Genomic DNA, 27,393 nt, shown 5'->3' on the forward strand with positions numbered 1-27,393 from the left:
CTAGCCTTTTTGGATCCTTTTGGATCCAACATAACTTTCTGGTGCTAAGCATGCCAAAATACAGGTACATGATGGACAGAAAGGCTAATCTGTGATTGGCTATTTCAATCTGAGTGGAGAACACACACACACACACACACACACACATATATATATATATATATATATATATATATATATATATATATATATATATATATATATATATATATATATATATATATACACAGTCAGTCAGAGCTGCGTGTCGTCAGAGCGAGCTGCAAAAAGTTTGTACCTGAGTTTTCAGAGGTGGTGTTTGTGGTTGCCATCTGCCACGCCGGTGTTTGCCAACCCGGACAGTGGGAATACCACCTCAACCGGCAACTTAGCCCCGCGACTGGACAGCAACAACGTCCGAGGCCCGCCCAACGTGGTGAATTCACTGAGGCCGCGCGCTGCGTCATTAGAGCCGCGCGGCACTCGTGACGCGCGGCTCTAATGACGCAGGTCACGAGTGCCGCTTCCCCGAGGCCTCGTGCAGCCACCGCGGATCCATCAGCGCGGAAACACTGAGGCCGCGCGGCACCAGCGCAGTGCAGATCCATCCCGGTGACAAACAACGCAGGCTGTTAACATCGGCGATCGACAAGCTGCTCATAAGCCGACCATGGGGCCTACGAAGGTTCTGACAGCGGAGGAAGGTGACGATATTAAAAAATCTCTGGACTTTCTATCAGAGGAGATTTCTGTTGTGAAGCAGCAACAGAAATCAATCATGGATCTGGTGGAGGAGGTGAAGGCATTACGGCTCCAGAATGCCGAGAAAGACCGGCATCTGGTGCAGCTGGAAAATAGAGTGGCTGAATTGGAGCAGTACACCAGAATTAACGACGTCATCATCACAGGTCTTCACATCAAACCACGGTCCTACGCACAGATGAGAGCGGAGGGGAGCCCAGTGAACAGGAGGTCAGCTCTGTGGAAAAACAGGTTGCTGATTTCCTCCTATCTAAAGGTATAGAAATGGATTTAAATAACATTGAAGCGTACCACCCTCTGCCCCGGAGAAATGACGGTGATAAATGAACCGTCATCATGAGATTCATCAACAGAAAACACAAAACAGCACTGTTAAAACAAGGAAGAAAACTGAAAGGGACAAACGTATTCATCAATGAACATCTCACCAAACGGAATGCCGACATCACCAGGAAAGCACGCTTCTTAAAGAAACAGGGAAAAATCCAGCACACATGGACTTCAAACTGTAAAATATTCATCAAACTGAACGGATCACCAGAACAAGCAAAAGTCATGGCAATAAGGAACATCGAGGAGCTGGACAAATATGAACAATAGGTATGAGGACTCAAACACATCACAGCACCATGATGCAGACTGGAGCAACCCACTCATCCACATCATCTACACCCGGAGACAAGAGAGACATAATGATTAAGGATAATGATCCGTTTATTTCTGCCCAGGAGCTCTGTCTAGATACATTTAATTATAATAACTCTGCTAACCACCCCTTCGAATCTGAAAATGATCCTGATACCTTTTTCATTGAGAATATTGTGAGACAGTGCAAATATTTTACAGAAGAACAATTCAAAAATTATAAAATCAATGATGAAAATTTTTCAGTTATACATTTCAACAGCAGAAGTCTTTCTCGTAATCTGTCCACTATTAATGATTGTTTGAAAACATCCAAAAAACGTTTTTCAGTTATTGCAATTTCAGAAACATGGTTAAATGAGGATAATAAAGATCTGGTATATCTTGATGGTTATGAATTGTTCCTGGTTAATAGGCAGACGAGAAGGGGTGGAGGCGTTGCATTGTTTGTAAGGTCAGATTATAACTCATTAACAACATGTCATTTACAGTGGACAACATCATGGAATGTGTTACCATAGAAATGACATCTATAAACTCCAAAAACATAGTTGTTAGTTGCATTTACAGAGCTCCTGGGACAAATATTGACACCTTTGAAGACATTATCTTAGGAATGTACAACAAAATCAACAGAAATAAGCATTTATTTGTCTGTGGAGATTTCAATATAGATTTTTTAAACCCTCACAATCATCCACAAATTACCTCATTTATAAACACCTTGTACTGTTTAGGGCTGTTTCCAACCATCATTCATCCTAGCAGAATAACTATGGACTCAACAACTCTCATTGACAATATTTTAACTAACGTTATATCCGGTAATCTTAGTGGGGGACTACTGGTCAGTGATATCAGTGATCACTTGCCAGTTTTCTCAGTCTTTGCATTGGAGGGTTGTTGTATGTATCGAAGCAATATCAAATTCATGAGTAGAAAAGTAACACCTGAAACAATTGATAATTTAAGGGAGGATTTATCAAGTCAGAATTGGTCAGATGTTTTTGTTGATGATGTTGACAGGTCATATGATGCTTTCATTTCCATTTTTTCCAGTTTGTATAATAAACACTGTCCATTTGTTGACAAAATATATAGAAATCAATATAGCAACAAACCATGGATAACTAAGGGACTTCAGAGGGCATGTAAAAAGAAAAACGTACTATATAAACAATTCATAAAACTACGAACTAAGGAAGCTGAAAGTAAGTATAAAACATATAAGAATAAGTTAATCAATATCATGAGACTCAGTAAAAAAACATATTATAATGAGTTACTTGTCAAAAATAGAAATAACATCAAAAACACATGGAACATATTAAATGAAATAGTAAAAAAGAATAGAGTAACTAGAGATTATCCTTCATTTTTTCAGAGTAACAACTACATCACGATTGATAACGACGAGTCTATTGCTGAACACTTTAATGAATACTTCGTTAATGTGGGTAAAAATCTTGCCAGTAAGATTGACTCATCAACTAATAACTTCTGGGTAAATAATTCAACGTTTAACAAATCTGTTTCAATGTTCATTGGTGGTACTCATGAAAGGGAAATACTTGATCTGGTTCATGGTTCAAAGAGTAAGAAATCGACTGATTTTAATAATTTGGATATGGCTTTATTAAAAAAGTTATTGATTGTATAGTAAAACCGTTCAATTATATTTGCAATATGTCACTAAGTACTGGTAAATTTCCTTCTCAAATGAAAATAGTCAAAGTAATTCCTCTGTTTAAAACTGGTGACAAACACACATTTTCTAATTATAGACCTATATCACTCCTGCCACAATTTTCCAAAATTTTGGAAAAAATATTTGCTAAAAGATTAAATGATTATTTACTGAAGCATAACATCATTTGTGAAGAACAATATGGATTCAGAAGGTCTCGAACTACATCACATGCTTTGATGGACTTTGTGGAAAGTATTGCAACTGCAATTGATAATAAACAATACACAATAGGTGTTTTTTTTTTAATTTACAGAAAGCGTTTGACACAATTAACCATGGAATACTATTAAGTAAACTGCAGAAATATGGAATCAGAGGTCTGGCATATGAATGGATAGCTAGTTATTTACAAGGCAGATTTCAGTATGTTCAATTCAATAATACAAATTCTGAACTCAGGGATGTCACATGTGGGGTGCCGCAGGGCTCAGTGCTGGGTCCTTTGTTGTTTATAATCTATATAAATGATATAAGTTGGGTGTCGAGTTCACTGAGATGTGTCCTTTTTGCGGATGATACAACTGTGTTCTGTAGCGGTGAAAATCTTGAACAGCTTCTGGACATAGTGGAGAAAGAACTGGAAAAATTTAAGGTTTGGTTTGACGCTAATAAGTTGTCACTCAACCTTGGGAAAACTAAATGTATTATATTTGGAAATAAACAGGCACCCAAATGTAAAAATTTAACTATAAACAATAAGGAAATTGAGTTAGTAACAGAGAATAAATTTTTAGGTGTTATAATTGATAATAAACTTAGCTGGAAACCACATATAAATTATGTGAAATCAAAATTGTCAAAAACTATAGCCATTTTGTATAAAGCCAAAGACCTACTGCCGCAAGAAGGGTTACTTACTTTATATCATTCTCTGATGGTACCATATATGACATATTGTGTTGAGTCATGGGGAAACACTTACAAATCAAATACCAATCCAATATTCCTTTTGCAAAAACGAGCCATACGAATCATCTGCAATAAACAATATCGTGAACCAACTCATTCTCTATTTGTGTCTTTAAATTTATTAAAATTCATTGATTTGGTCGATTACATTACAATTCAAACTTTATTTCGAGCGAAAAACCAAGCCTTACCGAGACATGTCCAGAGTCTGTTCCGATTGAGGGAATCCAGATATAGTTTAAGAGGTTGTGCAATTTTTATGAAACCACCAGTAAGAACAAATGTAAAGGGTTTTTGTGTGTCTGTGGTTGGGGTGAGGAAATGGAACAAATGTTCAACAGAGGTTAGAATGAGTAGTACCTTAGTGAGATTTAAGAAACTACTCAAAAAGAACATTATGTCTAAGTATCATAAAGAAGCAAATCTAATTTGATTTATATGGAATGTTCAATTTATAAGTGGGACTTATTGTATATTTGAATGTGTGGGTATGTATATGCGTATGTAGATATATAGATATGGGTAGGTGTATATGTATATAAGTGACTGTGTATATGTATGTATATATTTATGTTTGTAAAGTATATACGTATGTATATAGGTATATGTGGCACAGCCCAAGCAGAGGGTCACCCCCAAGAGCCTGGTCTGCTTGAGGTTTCTTCCTTATAGGGAGTTTTTCCTCACCACAGTTGCCTAGTGCTTGCTCTGGGGGTTGGTAAGGTTAGTCCTTACTGGCGTAAAGTGCCTTGATTTGACTTTCTTATGATCTGGTACTATATAAATATAATTATGAGTGAATAGTATATTGATGTGTATGTCTGTGTGTCGACATGTAGTAGTGAATTTATATTTATGTAAATATGACTGATTAGAATTGTTGGACTTGTACTAACAGGGGTGGGCGCTAATAAGCTTTGCTTCAGCCCACACCCTTTCGGACTCACTAGTTTTGTCTGTGTTTGTTTGTGGAATTGTTCATTTTTTTCTATTTGAATATTTTGTGTGCCGAATTAAAAAAAAAAAAAAAAAAAAAAAAAAAAAAAATATATATATATATATATATATATATATATATATATATATATATATATATATATATATATTACATTGTCATTATGGGGTATTGTGTGTAGAATTTTGAGGGGAAAAAATGGATTTCATCCATGTGGAAAAAGTGAAGCGCTGTGAATACTTTCTGGATGCACTGTATTTGTATGGAAATACTCTCCAAAAGAAAAACTCTGCACTCATCAAGTGTTTTCAAATCCAGTATGCGGTAGTTGACAAGTAAACAAAATCAACTTGTTAATGTCCAAATATTTTTAGACCTGACTGTAAATAACCATAATAATAATAGTAATTATGAGATGGAAGTGCTGATGAAAATTTACTCTGAAACAGTCCAAAATAATTTAGATGATTTCTGGCAATGACTGTCTCTCTTCATTGTTTCATTCTGTTTAACTGTCCATCCAGATAAATCATTGATTGACCATTAGACACAATTGTTCTTATTTTCATGGAGGGGAAACTCAATTAAGTCGGCGCAGGAATTTATTAAACAGAGTTGAGATCCCAATCCTGATGGCAGCAACAATTCATTAATGACACTGGCGTCAAAGTTACATCTTAAACTCAACTAGCCAAATAAAAGAGACCTGGTGCTGGATTTTAAAGAGACTAAGGAGTGGAGTTGAATCAGGGCAGAACTGACATCACAACAGTTCTGACAGAAAGCAACTAATTGGTTAGCAGAGAGCGTGAACAAAAACTGCTCAGATGAAGGGAACAGCTGGAATGCCAGTAATGAATTGATTGAGTCGACAGTGCATTAAATATGCATAAATAAGAAAAGAGAATGATTGTGAACATGAATCTTTGTGATTGCTAAACATCTTCTATCCATGTATTACAGCTTCTTTAATGATTTATGCAACTCCAACACTGACATTAGACATTACAAAAGCAGATTGTTTCTCTGTTTTTTCTTTGTTGCAGCTTGCAGGCACTGCTGTGTTTGCGATCGGCCTGTGGCTACGATTAGATCCAAAGACTAAAGGCATGTTTGAAGGACCAGACTCTCCTTATGTGTTTTACACAGGTAAGAGAAACATCAATATGAATACTGTTCATCAAAGCTGGCCGCAGGGGTCCCCTGATTTGCTCGTCCTCCCCTATTAGCAAGAAGGCTGACGTTGTCTCTCCTTGCTTGTGTTCTGACATCAGCTTTACAACGTTGTGCAGTCACCTTTAGTGCTCTGCTCTCACTTTTCACAGATACTGTATGTATCCTGGAAGGTCGTGATCTATAACTGTGAAACTCACAGTCGCCCACAAATGTGATCTAGTGCGCAATTTGTTGGCGTACCATGTGCCACGTGGACAACTGCAGAACACCCATAGCCTTATGTTAGGACAGCCTTAGCATGCTTGAAAAACCTCGCAGTGATGTCACTGCATGCACAGCAAAGTTACAGACTTTATGGAAATGCAAGTGAGTACCAAACTATGTCAAAGTTTGTAACAAAAAGGGAATTTTTGAACATCTCAAAAAACCTGCCATGGTTAAAAGAAGACCATAACATGATAGTGAATATCCCAGTTCATCATGGACATCCTCCTGGACCCTCTAAGATTTTGGGAAGCATGGACAACATTTGAAATGTTGACCTTTCAGGGTGTATGTCCATGAAACTGAGAATAGGGTTTAACATTCCTTGCCTTTCCTGCGGGTGTCACCCTTTGACAAAGTAAACTGCGTTAACTTTGCAAAAGTACTAAAAAGGGAGTGGCTGTTATTTTATCTTCCAACGGTGTTGGCTAATTTCAAAATATACTTCCCTAAATAAGTTTAAATTGTTGCAATAACAGATTTATATAATTTACAGTCAGCTGTAAGACAGTACTGTACACAACAAAATACATTAAATTGTTAAATCACTTTTCTGTAGTTGCCTCATAAGGTACTTGCTAGCGACTGGGACCTACTCATTAAAGTACTCTCTGTGCTATCATGTTAGCTCATATGCACATCATCTATTTTCCCAAAGTAAGCGAGAAACAGAGATCAATACAGATGCTCTCAGGTATAAAACACTAGAGAGTACAAATACATTTCCTTCTCGTACTTGCTAATTTACAGTATTATCTGCAGGGGTGGTGGCCAAGTGGTTAATGCGCTTGGTTTCAGTTCAGAAGGTTCCAGGTTCAAATCCCACCCCTACCACATTTTTCCATGTAATGTGGAGTTGCGTCAGGAAGGGCATCCGGCGTAAAGCTTGTGCCAATTCAACATGTAGATCCACCTTGGATTTGCTGTGGCGACCCCGAGTGCAAACAAGGGAGCAGCTGAAGGGACTTACTTTACTATCTGGATACTGGTTGTGCTCGCTAGCCAGTCAATACATATGCCGTGTTTCAGTTCAAGGGTCACATCCTTCGAAAGCTGCATTCCTCGGCCACTTTCGCCATAAGAGGTGAGACTAGGCTGCCTCATTTTTGAAAGCTTGGACTGTGGCTGACATGTGCAGCCCTCTTTCTCACAAATGAGAAGGACACAACAGGTGTGTCCTTGGCCCAAACAATCCCAAGAGTCATTGCCTGATTTTTTTTTTTTTTTAAGACAAAGTGGGGTGGCTCCCTATGTACAATTATAAATAAGTAATAAATATAAATAAATATTGGAAAATTATTACTAAAGTAGAGGTTACACACACTATACTAGATTATCGCTTGCGGCTGTCAAGATAGCTAGATGATTGATTGATTGATTTCTTTAATGTCATTGCACAAAATACAAGGAAATTGTATTTTGATGGTGATGGGGCATAAGGCCGGGATAAACTAAGGATGCAATCAGAAATGCTCTGTGGGCTAGACCATCTCATTTAAGACCCCTTTCACACCAGGCCAATTGCATAGTGCGGCGTACCGACTATGCCGAGCTTATGCAGCCCTATGCGGCAATACGCTGAGAGACGCGAAAGGGTCTGCAAAATGGCTAAAAAAAATTAAACATGTTTAATTTTATTGCGGACATTCTGCATAGAGCACTGGACGCTTTGTTCTACCCAAGTCTATGCAACACTCTGCTACTGTATGCAAGTCTATCTAACACTGCGCTACTGTACACCATGCCTCCGCAATTCTAGCTACAAAACTACAGAAGAAGAAGAGGCGGGCCAAGCTGCCACATTTGCTATAACTCCTCACGGATGGACCGCCAGCGAGAGGACGTGTTTGTTCACATCCACTATAACTCCTTAAGGTGCGTTTACACATAAGCAAGACGCGTTACGAATGTCATTTTTCTGTCATTCGTGACACATTCCTGACATTCTTAATGTGACTTAACGCATCTGAATAGGTTTCTTAATAGTGCGTGTTGGTGCGTGATATTCTTGATATTCATGGAGAATGTTTTTGCCTGTCAAAAAATCTTCCACGAATGTCACACACCACCCTCATTTCGTCTCACATCGTGGAGGTCGCAACTGAGCGTATTGATCCGTCTTGATGAGTATTGATCCTTAATAGAATGTGATAACTTTCGTAGTGGTTCCTGTGATGGTTCTTGGAGCCCAAACTGTCCCGTGTTATTATGAAGTGACACGGAAACTGTCAAGTTTTGACACGACTTGTAACGCGGCATCACATTTCACTGCGTGCCACGACGGATTCGTTTTCTGTCACGTGCGCACAATTAAACTCGGCTCCAAATGTTGGTCCACAGTTCCTGCTGAAGCTCCTCAGTAACCGATGAGCGGGAGAACAAGTCTGAGCCAGAGGAGCGAGAGGAGACTCACGTGCAGCCAGACATCTCTGCACCTTCTCCAGTCCGGCGGAGGAAGAAGCGCGCGCACAATTAAATCCTGCTGTACTGCATTCAGTTTGATTGCTGACACCAAGTCGGCTAAAAATCAAATTTCAGTGCTCTTCAGCGCGCTCCTGCAGGTGTTCCACTTGCTGCATGTGCCTGATGTTTGGGAAAATGTGCCAGACGACAGCCGCATGAAGCCACACATCTGGCTCTGTCCTCCTCCTCCTCTCTGCGCCACTCCATGGCACAGAGTCCAACTACGCATGCAGTCACAAAGTTCTTCTGAAAAACTGGAGCGATCTGAATTCGGTTGGATGAATATGGGTGTGTGTGGAGACAATTCACCTCATTGCGCGCGATTGCAGGTAACAACGCGGAACACTATTCTTGATCGTGCGTAATGGTTCCTGATAATTCTCCGGCAACATGTGCCATTAATCGTAATGTGTGGTAACAGGTTGCAGCAGTTCCTGAGGACACCTGACGCTTCTGCCCCGAATCATCACATTCGTGATCAGCGGACAAGAATGTGTACTTCGTGGCATTCGTGACTTGTCGTCGTTATGTGTAAATGTAGCATTACGGACAGATTGCATGCACGATCGCCAGCTGCATCTCCCCATTCACCTCACGTTCTCTCACGATTGTGGCACGTTACCTAAACTCCATTAATTCCTGGAAATAACATATTCTGACTTTTTCCAATGTATCAAATACATCTTCGTGTCCAGGCAGTCTATAAAAACAGCGTCATGGAGCCAAGCTTCTCCCCTCTGCACGCAACTTATGCAGCCATTCCTGTGTACTAGATATGCAACACAGTGCAACTCTACGCAGGCCCACTGTGAAAGGGGCTTAAGAATGGCTGGTTCAGCCTCTGTGGTCTCGAAAGGCCAGCGCTTCCAAGGATGTGGCCCTGGAATTGAGACACATCCAAGCTATCACAAGTTATCATGTAGCTGGCTTGGAAAAAGTCCTTTTGTTTCTGACCAAATAATGAATTTTGCTAATTCTTACACATTATGTGTGCTCACACTGATGAAAAATTAAGTCTATGTAGGACCCCGAGACCCACTGCTGAGAAAATATGTATATTGACAGTCCTGAAAAGCGACTGCAGTTTTAATCAAAGGCTAAAAGCATTGCAAAAATATTGTTGAAAATGAAACAAACACAAAAATACAGTGGTATTAGGAATGTGGAACACATTACTATTTAAATACCAATCTGCTGGCCACAAGATCTAAATATCCCAGTAAGAGAAGTTAATTTTTAAACTTGGGCCAATTTTTAAACTTGGGTCATAAAAATTATTCCACAGAAGACTACAACAATTAAACTGTGCCATTAAGCATGATTATCATACATTTGATATCTATACATTATTGACCATCATACATGGTCATACATTATATGACCATCTTTAAACAGATTGTATAAATACTGCACTCAATGTAAAAAAAGAAATGTCTACAGCTTTTGTGTGATGATCCGGAAACATAGAATCCCTGTTGATCATGCCACATTACTGGAGTGTTGTTCATGACATTGTGAGAATGTCACATGACATTGTGAGAATGTCCTGATTATGTGACAGAAATGTGCGATTGTAATGAAGTGCACCTTCAGCAATTAATCATTGTTTTTCAGCAACTATATCTAGTTTTTTAACAACAAAGTAGTGAAGTCCTGTAATTATACTGTGTGTAGGTGTATATATCCTGATTGGAGCTGGAGCTCTGATGATGGTGGTTGGTTTTCTTGGATGCTGTGGGGCCATCCAGGAGTCACCGTGTATGCTGGGACTGGTTAGTATCACATTTATACTTCAACCAACTCGTCTGACATAGCGAACATCACATTCTTAACACGTTTGACAACTTCTCTTTGAGGTTTGTAATGTCTCCTTTCATCTTTGAGCACTTTAGGTTGACCTGTGGACCAACCTTGAGCTCTGTAATTAATATGAGACGTTTGCCTTTGTCTGTGTCGACTAAACAGTCTCAAGGCCGTAGAGGACTTTCATGTTCGCCTTCACGCCTCCCCTCCCTCTCCCCATCCCTGGTTTCACTAATCTCCTTGCACTAAATCCCACAGGAGGAGGAGTCAGCTACACTCAGTTGACCTTGCTCCTGAATTCAGACACACAAAAACATGCACATAATCAACTGCTTTTGTCTTCCCCTCTTACAGTTCTTCTTCTTCTTGCTTGTCATATTTGCTGTTGAAATCACAGCTGGTATCTGGGGATTCTCCAACCAAAGCAAGGTAATTTCAATGTCCAAAGCAAGGGATTACTGAGTGTTGTTAGAAGGAAAGGTGATGTAACACAGTGGTAAACACACCACTGTCCCAGCTTTTTTGAAATGTGTTGCAGGCATCCATTTCAAAATGAGCAAATATTTGCACAAAAACCATAAAGTTTATCAGTTTGAACATTAAATATCTTGTGGTGTATTCAATTGAATATAGGTTGAAGAGGATTTGCAAATCATTGTATTCTGTTTTTAATTTACATTTCACACAACGTCCGAACTTCATTTGAATTGGGGTTGTATCTCTCTGTGGTGAAAATTTCGCCAAAATCCATGCAGTAGTTTTGATGTAATCCTGCTAACAGGTAGACAAATAAATAAATAAACGCTGATGATTTTATGGTACTTTTATTACATGGCTGCTACGCTAAGCGTGCTCTGATTGGCTGATTTCTGGTCAGATATTTTCCCATATTGGACTGGTTACCATGACAATTGGTCCACAACACATATCACATTCGTTAAACTCCAGATAGCCAAAAATACAATTACATCCTGACATGAACATACGCCATAAATAGCTAAACAGTATCGGAAAAACACATGGCTTGAAAGCTTACCAGCTAACGACTGGACCATCTGTTAGCAAGTTCTTCATGGAAGTGAAGCAAACAGGGCTGACTACAACATCAGCATCTTTCATATTTGGGCGATACCGTAAGTTTGCGTGTTTTTATATATATATATATATATATATATATATATATATATATATATATATATATATATATATATATAATAGCCATATAATAAACAATTACCCTCGCTTGCTCGGACTGTACTGGAATATCAGACCTCCCGCTAAGTTAATAATCCTTTAATATGGGAATCAAAGCAGGAAACAAAGTAAACTCCAATAATTAAAGAATAAATGGCAATAATAAAAAGTACACTACAACAATGCACAAATATCCCAAATTAAAGAGCTGATAATATAGAAAAAGCTGTGACTTATAGTCCAGTGCACCTTACACTCTAGATAGAAAATGCAATTAGATTTTAGTTATATTTTCAGTCACGTAGTGTTATACTCATTTAGCTTCATATTCACTTAACTTTAGATATACTAACAGTTCAATTATTGCATTATTAATTTCATAGGCAGCATGGTGGAGTAGTAGGTATTAGGTATATTACTCATTATTATCACTTTACCGAGGCGTTGCTAGGGTGGTAACGTAGATTTACGTCGACACTACCTGGCTATACCCGCCCGCTGCGCGTAAACAAATGACGTCATAGCGCGCGCAGCCCAAGAACTGTCGGCAGAGGAAAAGATAAAAAGGCGAGAAGTGTGTGTTGGACCCAATATGGATATTCCGGATGATTTTCTCATGGATAGTACAACAATGAACAGCAGCCAAAGCAGCCAGCTTGATGAGGACGCACTGCTGAATTTGGAGAGCACTGCACGCCAGCCGAAACGACAAAAGTTAAAGTGAGCCAACTTTTTATGTACGCGTTACGTGTTGTGTATCTCAGTAAAGTGATAATAATGCAAATAACATGCATTTGTCATGCGGTATGCAATTTCTGAGTCCCTCCGTCCATGCCGTCCCTTACCAAAAAATAGTACTGATAAGTATATAAAAAGTAAACTGGAAGTATACTTGAAACATACTTGTACGTACTACTTGTTGGTAAGGGGTCACCCGCAATGACAGATATTCGTCCTCGTCTAACTCGGGCGAAGATCTGTCATTTTGGGTGACTGGGCATGAACGTTGGGCCTCTGAAAATGCATACCGCCCTCCAAAACCATGTTATTGTATTATTAATTACTTTCCTCACAGCAAGAGGTTCCTTGGGATCAGTTCCTCTAGAGACTAGTTAAACCCCCACAAACAAAAATTTGGGGATGTGTATGGTAATTACATTGTGTGTCCGGCTGTCCATCAGGCTTATAAGTGCAACAACATCTATAAATCGTTTAGTGGATTTCAATCTAAGAATAAATCTTCATGTGGAGATAATTTGACTTTTGTGGTTGATTAAAAACATCATATTTGAATCTGACTTTTTTTACTTTTTAAATACCATGTCATATCTCAATTACTTGTACAGAGGTTGTTAATGCAGATATTTCCATCACAAAAGATTGATAACCACTGATGATAATACATGCAGGCTGCTGGTATGGTAGAGTGGGAGGTATCATTTTGTCAACTTACTGACAGATCTTACATATTTGCTGATGTGACTTGGTCAGGATAAATTAAAATTCTATCACATGACTGACAGGTGCCATCTGGCCACTCAATTTTTATGTTTCTGCCCATTTATTGAGATGGACACAAGCTAACACAACTGGCACAAGTGGCGCTGCTTGGTATTGGTCAATTGTATTTTGTTTATTCATTTAAAGTATATGCTCCGGCTTCCCCCCACATCCAAAGACATGCAGGTTAGGTGAATTGAAAAACTTTAAAACTTTATTTGTTTGTCTATATGTGGCCCTGCGACAGACTGGTGTCCTGTCAAAGGTGTACCCGCCTGTCGTCCTGTGACATGGCTGCATGGATTTAAAGTATATTCTTTGAAGTAACTAGTAACTATCTGATGTTCAGATGGCCTTTTGGGAAAGTGGTGATTTTGGGTACTTTCCTTTTGGAAGAGGAGAGTCCCGTTTTTTGAACTCTGCAGTATGTATGATGATTAAACAGCACGACGTAATAATATTTTATGTTGTTGTTCTATTCTAAAATTGATATTAAATGTAAAATAATATTATTTTCTATCACACATTTGGAAAGAACTATGCAGTTAAACACCTTGATCTAATTTTCTAATTTGCTTTGTGCCTTATCTAGATATATTTACTACATTTTTCACTTGGTCTGCTAAGTTATTTTATGAGTCATAGGTGGTTTCTTTTATCTTTTCTTATTCTCAGTTGTGGAGTGGCACCCCTAATCATATGTATATATCGTATGTGGACAGTAACAAATAAAGCTGTTCTAGTCTGTTCTTCTTCTATCATTAAAAATTACGCTTGAGGGCACGTGCCTGTGGGTGACAAGATGGCAGCTGTTGTGAACCTGGATACACTTTATATATGGTGCTGCTACAGTTTCTTCGTATCATCAACCATGCACATTAGGTTAATCTCCCAATAAGCATTGTTGGTTCTTTTGGCACTCTAGTCATTTGTAAAAAAAATATTTATCCATTTCAAAACTATGAGGGCGGAGACCGACGTGTTCCTAAAATTGTCATCGCCATCAGGAGGCAGCAAGGCACAACCGGAAAAGTGCACTCAGCCTGGACCGATACCTCATAGACTAGGAAACACAATGTGCCTTGCTTTGTTTTTTTTTTTATTTCACAATTACAAGTAAGCACACTGAATGTTATATTATCTCTGGAGATGTTGCACCTTGTGCAAACTTTTCAGTTCAGTCAGACCGACAATTCTTTGAGTTGTGCCTGTGGACACAGATCCGACTGAAAAGCCTATTTGAAAGCGTTGGCAAAAATAACTGTGTTTGTACCACTTATGAAAGGTTTTTGCACTGAATACTGCGAGTGCCCTCAGAGCGCATTTCTCTGAAGAGTCTGTCGATTTGCAGAAGAAAGTCATGGGATTTCTTTAATGATAATACGCATTACAACATAGAACCTTGGGATATTTTGGCATCAGGCATCAAGTGGCATCAAGATGTCTCCTGGATCATCATCATCATCTACAAGCTTGTTCGTGATGATTATTCTAGGGATCTCTATGCCATCATAACACAAGTATTTTAGATAAGTCATAAATTGTTTTACCAGCAATTTCAGATTATGACCAAAAGTTCATCAGTGTTTGACTTACCAAACGCCCAACTCAGGATAACGTTTCATTAAAATCCTTAGGCTACTTTTTGAGATATTATTTATAAAAACACACAGGGATGATCACATAAACTGCACCCCCTTTGGAAGGGGGCAAATGTTGTAACTCCACCCTTCTCTTTCTGTTGACGGCCTTAAAAAATCCATTTGGCTGGCTGTATCTGTGTCTTATATTGAAATATTTTTTGTCTTTTCTATTCTGCTGCAGGTAGTGAACGACATCACAACGTTCTACATGGAGACTTACAACAAGTACAAGGAAAGAAGAGACGAGCGTCTTCGAGAGACACTGAGGGTGATACAAACCGGGGTAAGTTATCTGTTTCTGAATTTAACGCACTGATTTTCAAGACAAAATCCAGCCTTTTCACTCAAAAGTTAAAAAAATAATTGATATATGGATCAACTATGATCCATTTAGCAAATGTTACATAGAAACTGTTGCTTTGCTATGACTTACTTTCCCCCCCGTCTTGTTCTCTTAAAGCAAATCATTGTGTTTACAGTTGAACTGCTGTGGTCCAACTAGTACTTCAAGCGACACTGCCAGAGACACGTGTCCCCCACGAGACTTGCTTGAGGACCTTATTATTAAGGTACAATGACCATGCATTTGTTCGCTCTGTGATCATAAGGTACGCAATGAGAAACAATTTTTCAGTGCTGCGTGTCAAACCATTGAAAAGTATGATTTTTCTGCCACTAGATGGGTCAATAGTGCCACATGCTATAGGACGTGAACAAACCCTCCCTCTCAGCCCTCTGTTCACCAGATTGAGCAGAAGGACTGACAGGTAGAGCATTGTAAAAGTGTAACAGCTCTCTATGGGGGAAGAGTGGATTTTAGTAAGATGTTCTTGGTCACAAGCATTTTTAGCCTGTAAATGTGATTTTTGAATATCTAAAAAAAAAAAAAAATTCAACACCTATGCAGTGAGTACTGCTATTTCTTTATAAATGTAAGGCGGGGCAAATGATTCACAGTTCTGAACTCATATGCATTTCAAACTGCACATGCAGAAATCTCATGCACTAAACATGCACGAGCTGCTGAACAGAGAATTTAAAGACAGAAAAGCTCAGATCACAGAGGGATTGCCGTGTTATTTGCCTTATTCTTTCCATAGTTACTCCATTAATTATTTACATAAAAAATAGTTGTGGGCTGCAATATTATGGCTGAATATGTTCCCTTTATCAGCTTATACTTTGCACATGAACATCCTGTTTTATTGCACCTTAATGATGCAACAACAGTTGAGCGTAGTTTATGAAAGACCTCACAAATTTATTGGGACAGAGCTTAAAGAGAGAAAACTGAATTATGCCTTGTGTGCTGCAGAGTTGTCCTGATGTGATTGAAGAAGTTTTTTACTCCAAGCTACATGTCATTGGAGGTGTGGGTATCACCATCGGGATTATTATGGTAGGTCTGGCAAGTTCTGAGTTATTTGTGTCTTGTCAGATGTTGATATATCTGCTCTGTAGGAGAATGCCTTTAAGCTAATATACAAAGGTGTGTTCCTCTCTTTTTTGCAGATATTTGGGATGATCTTTAGCATGCTCTTGTGCTGTGCAATCAGGAAATCTCGGGAGGTGGTGTGACACCCACGGTCAAACTCTCAAGTCCTTTGTTAATATTGCATGATGTCATTCCTAGAGTCATGTGACTCTCCACTGCCAATAGAAACACTGCTTTATTCAGGAAGGATAACCTAAGATCAGCTAGGTACAAATACTTGATTATTATATGTCAAAGGTATAACTGTACCACCAACACCAGGCTCACCTTTCTGGACTAGATAGGTGCCATGTGATTATAAGGCCCAAATATAGAATGGGTGTCATCTGTGCTTCAATGGAAATGTAGTACAGAAATGTGTAATTTTGTGGTCATCTAATTGAAATTAGTGTTTGTGAACTGCTGAATATCTCAACTAAAGTTTGTATTAGTACCTGTACTGTATTTGATCACATTTCTACTGGTAATCACTTGGAGTCATCAATGAACAACAGTCAGTAAACCACGAAAAAGAGACGACGACTTCCAACACACACAGCAAGCAGCTAATGAAATTGTCACTTTTTTAACGGCACTGCCATCAAGCCACACTGATAAACGAAAGCAGAGAACTGCGGTAACTATTTTTTTTCCAGCCGATGCTGCAGTAGCATCTTCATTTCATTGTAATTTGCCCCTTTCCTTTCTCTTTCTACATTTTCCACTTTGCCCTTGCTAAAATGCCTTCAGTTCTTTGATTTTTTTTAATATTTTGTAAATGCATCTTTTTTATTCTTAAACTTGTGGTTGTATGAAAGTGTAGTTTGATGATGTATTTTATAATCGAGTTTTGTTTTTACAGACTTGTCTTGATTGATACCATATGCACTTGTAAGTTTCACAGAAATATTAATCAAAAGGTCCAAATAAACCAAAAAACAGAGTCGCTCTTCGATACCTTCTGAGTTTATGCACATCTGAGTGCTGCTGCAGGTTTAATACGACATCTAACACACTTACTGCATGTCCACAGCATTAGAGTGAAATGAGCTGTGTGTAGTTCATTGAGCTTATTTAATTTGGTTAACAGCAAAAATTTGGCCCTTCTTGTAGGGGCCATGGAGTACTATGGAAAATGTGAAAGACAATTAAGTTGAATGAATCTGATTTATCCCAACACAACTAAAAGATTCCCTGAACAAATCAACAAATCTATCACAATTCATGAATTATTTATTTTCAGGTAACATTTAATGAAACAATTACAAGGTTTTTTGCAGATAAGGAAATAATAGCGTCAGCCATCTATAAATAAATTCACATCGCTTTAATGACCAACATTTGATAATAAAAATTAATAAACAGTAATTTTGTAAAAGGAGGAAGCATGACTGACAAAAAACAAAAACAAAAAACTGAGTCTTAAAAACTCGATTTGGCTGGCTGGAAAACAGGTTTTGAAAATGCATCAGAACAAACATGGTGGAATAAAATCATTTGGAACACTCCACCACCCTCTCAAACATTTGCAATGACTCATATTGGGTTTGATCAGCCAAGAATGGTCTTTGTTTGGGTTTTCTCTTCACAGGAAATTTAGTGTACAGACACACACAAACAGTCTCCACTGACTCATCACTTCCCACAATTTAGCAAAAACTTTTATCTTCTTCTTAATTACTGTATTCATTGGATTTGTAAGCAGGAAGTAGTGATTCAGTTGTTGACAGGTAGGTGTTGCCCTTCCAGACTCCCCTGCCCCACTGTGGAGAGAAAGAACACTGATTACAAAAAGGAATGTTGCTACGTGTTTGTCCTTGATGTAACACAAGTACAGGTCAAGGAAAGTGGGCAGAAACCCAAAGATAAGGAAATGATGAAAAATGGAACCGTCATGAGACTTTAAAGGAGACGTGGCAACATAAACATTTACACAACTTTGTGCAAACACTCGATACAGACTAAAGTGATCAACAAGTGAACATCTAGTACAAAGATTAAAACCATACGATTTTGTTTTTAAGGTCACTACCAAATACAAAATTCATACAGAACAGGGAATTGTTAGTGAGTCAAGCGGCTGACTGATGATATCAGCTAATATGACCCGTTCACAAACATATCGGTATGAGCATTAATTTTGCAGAAAACAATGCAGAAAACCATTTTGGTTGTTGCAAATGGTGTGATTATATAGTTTGTCCAGCAGAGAGCATGCCAACGGTATTATTTAAAATGCTGTCAAGCAACCCTGGAACCCGTTGGTCACATTAACTTATGAGAGAGGCAAAGTGACCAGCTGCTATTTATTGTCAGTGTGTGTTTTACAGCAACAAGACATAAGTGGTCGCAATGCCGCCAAGTAGGTGGGGCCAAAGTAGACATGAAGTCTGTTTCATGCAAATTTGCATATTATTTCAAACTTGAAATGCGACGTGGCAACTGCCAATCTGACTGAAGTTGACGTGACATACACTGGTTGGTTGTTGGTTATATTTTCAGTTATTTATGGTAAAGGTCATGTTTAAATTGCAAATGTCAATCCTCAATTCAATTTCTGTCATGGGGGTTTGATGACAAAATTTTGGTAATCACTGCCAAATTGTACATATATATTGGCATAGTTTTTTTTCTTACTCCCTCATTATCAGTATTGATTTCCAAAAAAATCCATATTGGTCAGGCTCTATTAGTGAGTTATTTTATATGCTGAAAACCCTCAGAATATTTGAACAATGATAATATGTAACTTGCAATAGAAATGCAATGCAATCAGAAAGAAAAACTAAAATTCTACAAGGCACTGAGACAGAGAGAGAATACTTCCAACATGGCTATATCGTCTAGATTTTGGATCCAACATAAGCTCCAGATGAAATTAAATAATAATTAAAAAAAAAAAATCCTTCATTTTCTAAGACATTAACCATCTGTTCACCAAATTCCATCAATATCCTCTCACAACTTTTTGAGTTAGAATGCTTCTGGATCAGAGCTCCAAAATATATTCCAGATCACCTCCAAACTTGAGTTAGTTATTTCCCAGAATATTATCTATTCATTCACCAAATTGAAGTGAAATACATCCATTACTGTTTGAGTGATCCTGCTAAAAGGCAAACAAACACCGGTGAAAATTCCTGTAGCAATCCCCTTTTGATATAAACATGCAAATATTCAGCAAATGTTTCTGGGTGCAAACATGGTGCAGTTATTTATTTCCAGCAGTCTCATTCTTCAGCTTCATCCTCTGTGCCCTCCAAGGAAATGTCTGAGAGTCTGAGTGATTGTCTGTGTAACGCATTGTTTACACAAATCACAGCATCCACCCGCAAAAGGCTTATAACACACTGCAGCACAGCCAGTAATAACTGGTGCTTACAAGAGACAGATTCAAGACCTGCGTCCGACATAAAAAGTTGTGAAGCTGTGTCAGTCTTTCTACAAAAACACATGCTGAATGTGCCATCTTCTAGAAGGCATTCTGTCTCACCGTGACTCTGCAGGGGGGTTGTGTTGTGCTGTAGTTTGTGTGTAAGGCTGAAAGGGTAGGGATAGTTTTGAATAGCGCTCAGAGCCCAGGTTTGAAACTGCAGGAAGTGTCGAGGACTGTGAGAGTAAATGTGTCGCGGCACGTTCAGCACAGCATTTGCAAACATCTTTAAAACAGCAGGTACGCTTTTATCTGTGTGATCGGAACTGGAACGAGTGCGGCTGCGCTGTAGCAGGGCATGGTGTAGGAGCAGCTCAAATACCCCACCAACAGGTACAACACAGCCTGGCTCCAGCATGCAGTTCTGAGAAGGAGGTGCTCTTGCACATGCATGCACAAGGCCTGTGTTTTTGTGCAAGATTGTCTTTGACGATGTATTTGCACTAACAGGCATGGGCTCCCAAGTTGAAAGTAGCATGTGGAAGGCATCTTGAATGGCAGAAGCACACTGCCCTGTTTGACCCTCTCCTGGGCTGCAAATGATCAGACTGCTGGGTTTGACCAGTAACCTTTCCACACAGTCATGAAAAGCCACATGAACATACCTGTGGCGGGAAGACAAATCAAATGTCTATTAAGAAAACACCAATAATCAAAATAATTTTCCACATGTATATACCTGTAAGTGACAAACATGTTTTCTCACCTATGTGCTCCCAGCAGTATAGGTCGGCAAAATGTCAGCGTAGCAATATGTTCTTTTTCAATGAGATGGCAGTCCGAAAGAGGTGTGGCTCCACTTAATTGGGTAAAAAGAAAAAGCTCATCTTCACTGACACAGTCCACCACACTTATTTGTGCATGTGCAGCTAAAGCCAGAGCAGCATCGGACTGTTTCACCGCACACAAGAGCACAGAGACATCCAAACGCTGCAGGATTGCAATAGCTCCCTCTAGTGACTGTTCAGCCCAGGTGCTATACTGCGTGATACTTCTCGCCTTTCTCTCTTTCTCCTCCTTCATTTGTGCTCCACCTTCCAGCTCCAGCAGATCTCCTGCTCTCAGCACGTTTGGCTGCAGGTACCCACTGAACACTACAGCTTTAACTGGTTGATGATCAATCTGAGGGAAGGGTGTAGCAAAGTCCCTGTGAATGACCTGACCCTCTATCAAACGAGAACTATTCACAGGGAAGCCTGACACAAGTGTATGCAGGGCGGGGAAGTTGTTATCAATAAACTGGAGTGATGATGATGGATGGCCATGTCCAAATTTCCAGAAGGCAAGCAGGTCACAGGTGAGTTGACTCATAAAGTCACAGTAGGTGTGTCCCAGACGTGTGTGAAAGAATGGCGTCAAAACCTTCTGAAGACAGTTTATATTTGAGTTAGCTGATGAAGGAGAATTTGAAGAGCAATCCTCCCATGAAATGCAGCACCCATAAGGGACTACTCCCACAGCGATGACTTCGCTCAGCTGGTCCAGTGCAAATACCAATAGTTCCTGAGCCAAGCGTCTCGCAGTGGCCGCCTGTGCTGCTTCTCTAGAGTTGTAGGAGTGAGATACATTCGCGTCCTGGCAGGCTGCCGTATGAATCACCCGTAGTAATGATGCCAGTAATATGACAAAGGTCTTGGATCCATCCCCTGTTACTTTAGTGTGCTGCCACACACAGTCCACCACCATTCTAAAATTAAAAGAGATAATATTTTTTATTACAAAAGTAAGTTACACAACAAAGAGCATCACAGTTTAAGAGTAAGGGCATGACTCACTACAAGTTTGCGTGTGTAAAAACATGCGTAACCACCACAACACTTGCAAAAACAAAACAAAACATGCAGGCTGATTTACTATTGTTTGCTTATTGCAAATGCACAAAGGGGAGGTGATGGTCTAGTGGTTAAGCGTTGGTCTTGAGACCAGAGGATCAAATCCCAGCCTGACCGGAAAATCACTAAGGACCCTTGGGCAAGGTCCTTAATCCCCCAAATTGCTCCCAGTGTGTAGTGGGCGCCTTGTATGGCAGCACCCTGACATCGGGGTGAATGTGCAGCATTGATGTGTAAAGCGCTTTGAGCGTCTGATCCAGATGGAAAAGTGATATATAAAATGCAGTCCATTTACCATTTACTAAAGAGCACATATTATCTATTTAGCACATTTTCATTCATGAATATGCAACGTGGGGTTTGTCCGTAAGTGCATAAAATTGGGGAACATACAAATAGATACTGGTTTACATATGCAACATGATTTATCATAGGCAAAAGGAAATTTAGCAGGTGCTGACAGCATCTGTATTTTGCACATTTAAAACCTTCGCATTAACTTGACAAATAAAAAAATAATAATTTGATGTCAGGAATATTTAAAGAGTTAATAGTTTACTTCATTCTTGTTTCTTCAAGAATTAATATCTCCATGCATAACAGGTATAATGTAGAGCTACGCTATTGTGCACTGAGCACAAAGTAGCTTTTGGTGCAACTCCTGATCATCACTGTCACTGATGTGTCACATTGCGTCTGTAACACAAATAAACACACACACAGGCAGAGCTGGGAGTCTGTGTGTAACAATACACAGCTGTCTGTGCATTCCACTGGAAGAAGGGAAAATAATTAATCGCCAATTTGGTTATATACTGTGGATGGAACAATAATTAAATGTCTGACTTACGAGCTTGTTGTCTTGTTGTTTTAACTGGCAGCACATGAAAACGCGCTGTTATGTGGCAGTGTTTGTGTGTAATGACGCATACCTGCTAGTGGGCGAATGTTACCACCCACTGTCATTTGTGTAATTATTCTTAGTAAATCACCTGCAAAACTTTCTCGTGTCTCGTCTAACTTGGGCGAATATCTGTCATTTTGGGTGACTGGGCATGGACGGATGGACTCAGAAAATGCATACCCCACAACAACTGCATGTTACTTGCATTATTATCACTTACTGAGATACACAACATGTGGAATCACATTAATAATAATGTGATTATTTAAATATATCTATTAAGCTTGGTGATGATTATACAAAACCTGTATAAACTTTGATTAAATAAATCATATTTTTTAGAACTGAGTATTTGTCCCAGGGAGATATGAGTCATTGAGAATCGAAGGAGAAGAAAGTGTCAAAGTACTAAAAGAAAGAAAAGAAATACATCAAATAGCTAATCATGGCAGACATAGATTAGGAGGGATTGAAGTTACATTAAATAAAAAAGAAAAAGAAGGAAATGAGAGAATCAGCTCGGTTGTTACTCGTATACTCAACAAAAATATAAACGCAACACTTTTGGTTTTGCTCCCATTTTGTATGAGATGAACTCAAAGATCTAAAACTTTTTCCACATACACAATATCACCATTTCCCTCAAATATTGTTCACAAACCAGTCTAAATCTGTGATAGTGAGCACTTCTCCTTTGCTGAGATAATCCATCCCACCTCACAGGTGTGCCTTAGACCCACAATAAAAGGCCACTCTGAAAGGTGAAGTTTTGTTTTATTGGGGGGGATACCAGTCAGTATCTGGTGTGACCACCATTTGCCTCATGCAGTGCAACACATCTCCTCCGTATAGAGTTGATCAGGTTGTCAATTGTGGCCTGTGAAATGTTGGTCCACTCCTCTTCAATGGCTGTGCGAAGTTGCTGGATATTGGCAGGAACTGGTACACGCTGTCGTATACGCCGGTCCAGAGCATCCCAAACATGCTCAATGGGTGACATGTCCGGTGAGTATACCGGCCATGCAAGAACTGGGACATTTTCAGCTTCCAAGAATTGTGTACAGATCCTTGCAACATGGGGCCATGCATTATCCTGCTGCAACATGAGGTGATGTTCTTGGATGTATGGCACAACAATGGGCCTCAGGATCTCGTCACGGTATCTCTGTGCATTCAAAATGCCATCAATAAAATGCACCTGTGTTCTTCGTCCATAACAGACGCCTGCCCATACCATAACCCCACCGCCACCACGGGCCACTCGATCCACAACACTGACATCAGAAAACCGCTCACCCACACAACGCCACACATGCTGTCTGCCATATGCCCTGAACAGTGTGAACCGGGATTCATCCGTGAAGAGAACACCTCTCCAACGTGCCAAACGCCAGCGAATGTTAGCATTTGCCCACTCAAGTCGGTTACGACGATGAACTGGAGTCAATTCAAGACCCCGATGAGGACGACGAGCATGCAGATGAGCTTCCCTGAGATGGTTTCCGACAGTTTGTGCAGAAATTCTTTGGTTATGCAAACCGATTGTTTCAGCAGCTGTCTGAGTGGCTGGTCTCAGACGATCTTGGAGGTGAACATGCTGGATGTGGAGGTCCTGGGCTGGTGTGGTTACACGTGGTCTGCGGTTGTGAGGCTGGTTGGATGTACTGCCAAATTCTCTGAAACACCTTTGGAGACGGCTTATGGTAGAGAAATGAACATTCAATACACGAGCAACAGCTCTGGTTGACATTCCTGCTGTCAGCATGCCAAGTGCACGCTCCCTCAAAACTTGCGACATCTATGGCATTGTGCTGTGTGATAAAACTGCACCTTTCAGAGTGGCCTTTTATTGTGGGCAGTCTAAGGCACACCTGTGCACTAATCATGGTGTCTAATCAGCATCTTGATATAGCACACCTGTGAGGTGGGATGGATTATCTCAGCAAAGGAGAAGTGCTCACTATCACAGATTTAGACTGGTTTGTGAACAATATTTGAGGGAAATGGTGATATTGTGTATGTGGAAAAAGTTTTAGATCTTTGAGTTCATCTCATACAAAATGGGAGCAAAACCAAAAGTGTTGCGTTTATATTTTTGTTGAGTGTAATTGTTGACATTCGAATAAGCCGTCAACTTGCGGTCCACATAACTTGTGAGTGGTAAGATGTCCACCCTTTCGCTTCAATGGTTTGCACGGCATGTATGGGCCACTGAGATATCCAGTGTTATATATGAGGTCTGTTAGAAAAGTATCCTACCTTTTTTTTTTTTTTTTGCAAAAACCTGATGGATTTGAATCATGTGTGCTTGCATGAGCCAGCCTTGAACCTTCGTGCGGAAGCATGAATTTTTTCACACCTGTCGAATGCGTCATTTGCTGGCAAGCAGCTGTTGTGTGAGGTTGTGTGTAGCGCTCTCGGCGGATTTTCATTGCAAGGAAATTGGCAGAACGAATGGAGCAGCGCTACTGAATCAAATTTTGCCAGAAATTGGGCGACAGCCAGGTGGAAACCATTCGGAAGATTCAGACGGCTTTCGGTGACGATCCTATGGGCATCGCACAGATTAAGGAGTGGTACAACCGGTTTAAAGACGTCCGCACAACGATGGAGAGCGAGCCACGCTCTGGTCGGCCATCAACATGCTGAAATGACCAGATCATTTCCAAAGTGAACACTGTGGTGATGCGGGACCATCGTGTGACTATCCGAGAAATTGTGGAAGAGGTGGACATCAGCACTTTTTCGGCACATTCCACTGTGACAGAAGATTTGTCCATGAAAAGTGTGGCAGCAAAATTCGTGCCGAAGCTGCTAACGGCGGAGCAAAAGCGCCTCCGTGTTGAAGTCTCACAGGACATGCTAGACTCTGAAAAATGATGCCCACCTCTTCAACAATTTCTCGGATAGTCACACAACTGAAAAGCCACTGAAAGCTGTCTGAATCTTCCGAATGGTTTCCACCTGGCTGTCGCCCAGTTTCTGGCAAAATTTGATTCAGTAGCGCTGCTCCAGTCATTCTGCCATTTTCCTTGCAATGAAAATCCGCTGAGAACACTACACACGACCTCACACAAAGGCTGCTTACCAGCAACTGACGCAATCGACAGGCGTGAAAAAGTTCACGCATGTGCACAAAGGTTCAAGGTTGGCTCATGCAAGCACACGTGATTCAAATCCATCAGGTTTTTGCAAAAAAAAAAAAAAAAAAAAAAAAAAAAAAAAAAAAAGCTTGGATACTTTTCTAACAGACCTAGTACAGACCAGTGATTATATGTGGTTTTAGTAAATCAAGCCATAATGACTGTGGGGTTACCGAGCCAATGGATGATCCAGTCGCAACGCTGAGAGAATACGTGTACCACTGCGGCTCAACATCAGCTGTCCTGTGTCTCGTGTGAACAGCACCTGTCCTCCTTCTGGGCCAAAGCTGTGGAGAACAACTGCCTCCAGCACAGATACTGTCTGCAGGACATGATTCAGATGAAGGTGTTTCACTGGCAGCATCGTCCCACCTGAAAAGCTGCAGATGCTAAAGCCCAGAAAATGATAAATAAGTGGATGAGTGGGAAAATATTAACATATATGTACAAACACAACAACATAGAATTTGTAAAAGAAAACTCATACGAGTATAAGTAAGAATGAAAAGACTGATCAGTCAATCAACAGAAAATTAATCATTACCAATTTCAATAATTGGCTAAATACTATTTTTCAAGAAAAATGCATTAGTTTGGTTTCAGCTTGACTAAACATTTGTTGCTGTTCTCTGGTTTAGGTCATTGTATATTAAACATTTTAGAGTTTTGTGCTTTTGGCTAGACAAAGAAACAATTATTGCTATGTTATATTGCTTACTGTCAAAGTTCATTACATATCTGAATCATAGTCATTATCTTGGTGACAACTATGCTTACTGAGCTCCATATGTACAAAATAAGCAACCTATGGGCCATACTAAAATACAAAATGGAGCGAAATGGGGACTGATAATCACAAAATGGGGGTAAAATGTAACGAAATGGAGCTCAGTGAACCAGACTGACTCCAAATAAGTACTTTTATTTAATTATTTGGCTTTTGTGTTTTTGTGAGATGCACTCGGTACATGTAGTAGGGACAGGTACGCCATCTGGCGTTCAAGAGATGAAACTTCAGTCAATGGGTCAGTCTGCTCCATTTCGTTACGTTTTGCCCCATTTCGCTAAAAAAATAAATAAAAGTACTTAACTGAATCATATTTAGAGTCAGTTTGCTCCAGTTCGCTACGTTTTAGCCCCGTTTCGTTATTATCAGTCCATATTTCGCTCCATTTCGCTTAAAAATAATTAAATAAAAGTACTTAACTGAATCATATTTAATCATATTTGGACTCAGTCTGGGGCAGTCTGCTCCATTCCGTTACATTTTACCCTCATTTCGTGATTATCAGGCTCCATTTCGTATCGCTTTAGAACACATAACTGCCAAATAATTCTTCACTAGCTAGTTTGTTAGCTAGCAATTTAACCAATACACCGATCAACTCCATTAAACAGGTTACCTTGTTTTTATCTTTACATATGCGGTATTTGTCATATATTAAGCGTTTAGGATTCATAAATGATGAGCTGTGTACGAAAAAGAATAAACTCACCATCGAGCCAAGAGGAGCCGCTTCTCCTGTATCCAAGAGACGACGCTTCTTCTCTCGTGATAAAGGTA

General features: G+C 39.6%; 2 protein-coding genes across 3 annotated transcripts in view; one reads left to right on the top strand and one right to left on the bottom strand.

Moving 5' to 3' along the window:
- cd9a (CD9 molecule a) overlaps window positions 1-17,455 on the top strand; it is a 28,136-nt gene extending 10,681 nt beyond the window's left edge. For both annotated transcript variants that reach the window (XM_034176573.1, XM_034176572.1), the window contains exons 2-8: window positions 6,047-6,149; window positions 10,578-10,675; window positions 11,061-11,135; window positions 15,225-15,326; window positions 15,523-15,612; window positions 16,359-16,442; window positions 16,556-17,455. In XM_034176573.1, coding sequence (XP_034032464.1) covers window positions 6,047-6,149; window positions 10,578-10,675; window positions 11,061-11,135; window positions 15,225-15,326; window positions 15,523-15,612; window positions 16,359-16,442; window positions 16,556-16,621 — 618 coding nt within the window. In that variant the 3' untranslated portion in view covers window positions 16,622-17,455. The remainder of the gene's footprint in view (window positions 1-6,046; window positions 6,150-10,577; window positions 10,676-11,060; window positions 11,136-15,224; window positions 15,327-15,522; window positions 15,613-16,358; window positions 16,443-16,555) is intronic.
- Window positions 17,456-17,904: 449 nt separating this feature from the next.
- bbs10 (Bardet-Biedl syndrome 10) lies at window positions 17,905-27,393 on the bottom strand. The gene is made up of 4 exons (XM_034176574.1): window positions 27,326-27,393; window positions 26,003-26,218; window positions 20,657-21,637; window positions 17,905-20,555 (listed from the first exon to the last, which is right to left on the bottom strand). Exons 2-4 carry the CDS (start codon window positions 26,191-26,193, stop codon window positions 19,748-19,750), a joined length of 1,980 nt encoding a protein of 659 aa, XP_034032465.1. The 5' UTR covers window positions 26,194-26,218; window positions 27,326-27,393; the 3' UTR covers window positions 17,905-19,747.

Source organism: Thalassophryne amazonica, chromosome 8 (genome assembly GCF_902500255.1).
Source record: "Thalassophryne amazonica chromosome 8, fThaAma1.1, whole genome shotgun sequence".
Taxonomy (NCBI): domain Eukaryota; kingdom Metazoa; phylum Chordata; class Actinopteri; order Batrachoidiformes; family Batrachoididae; genus Thalassophryne; species Thalassophryne amazonica.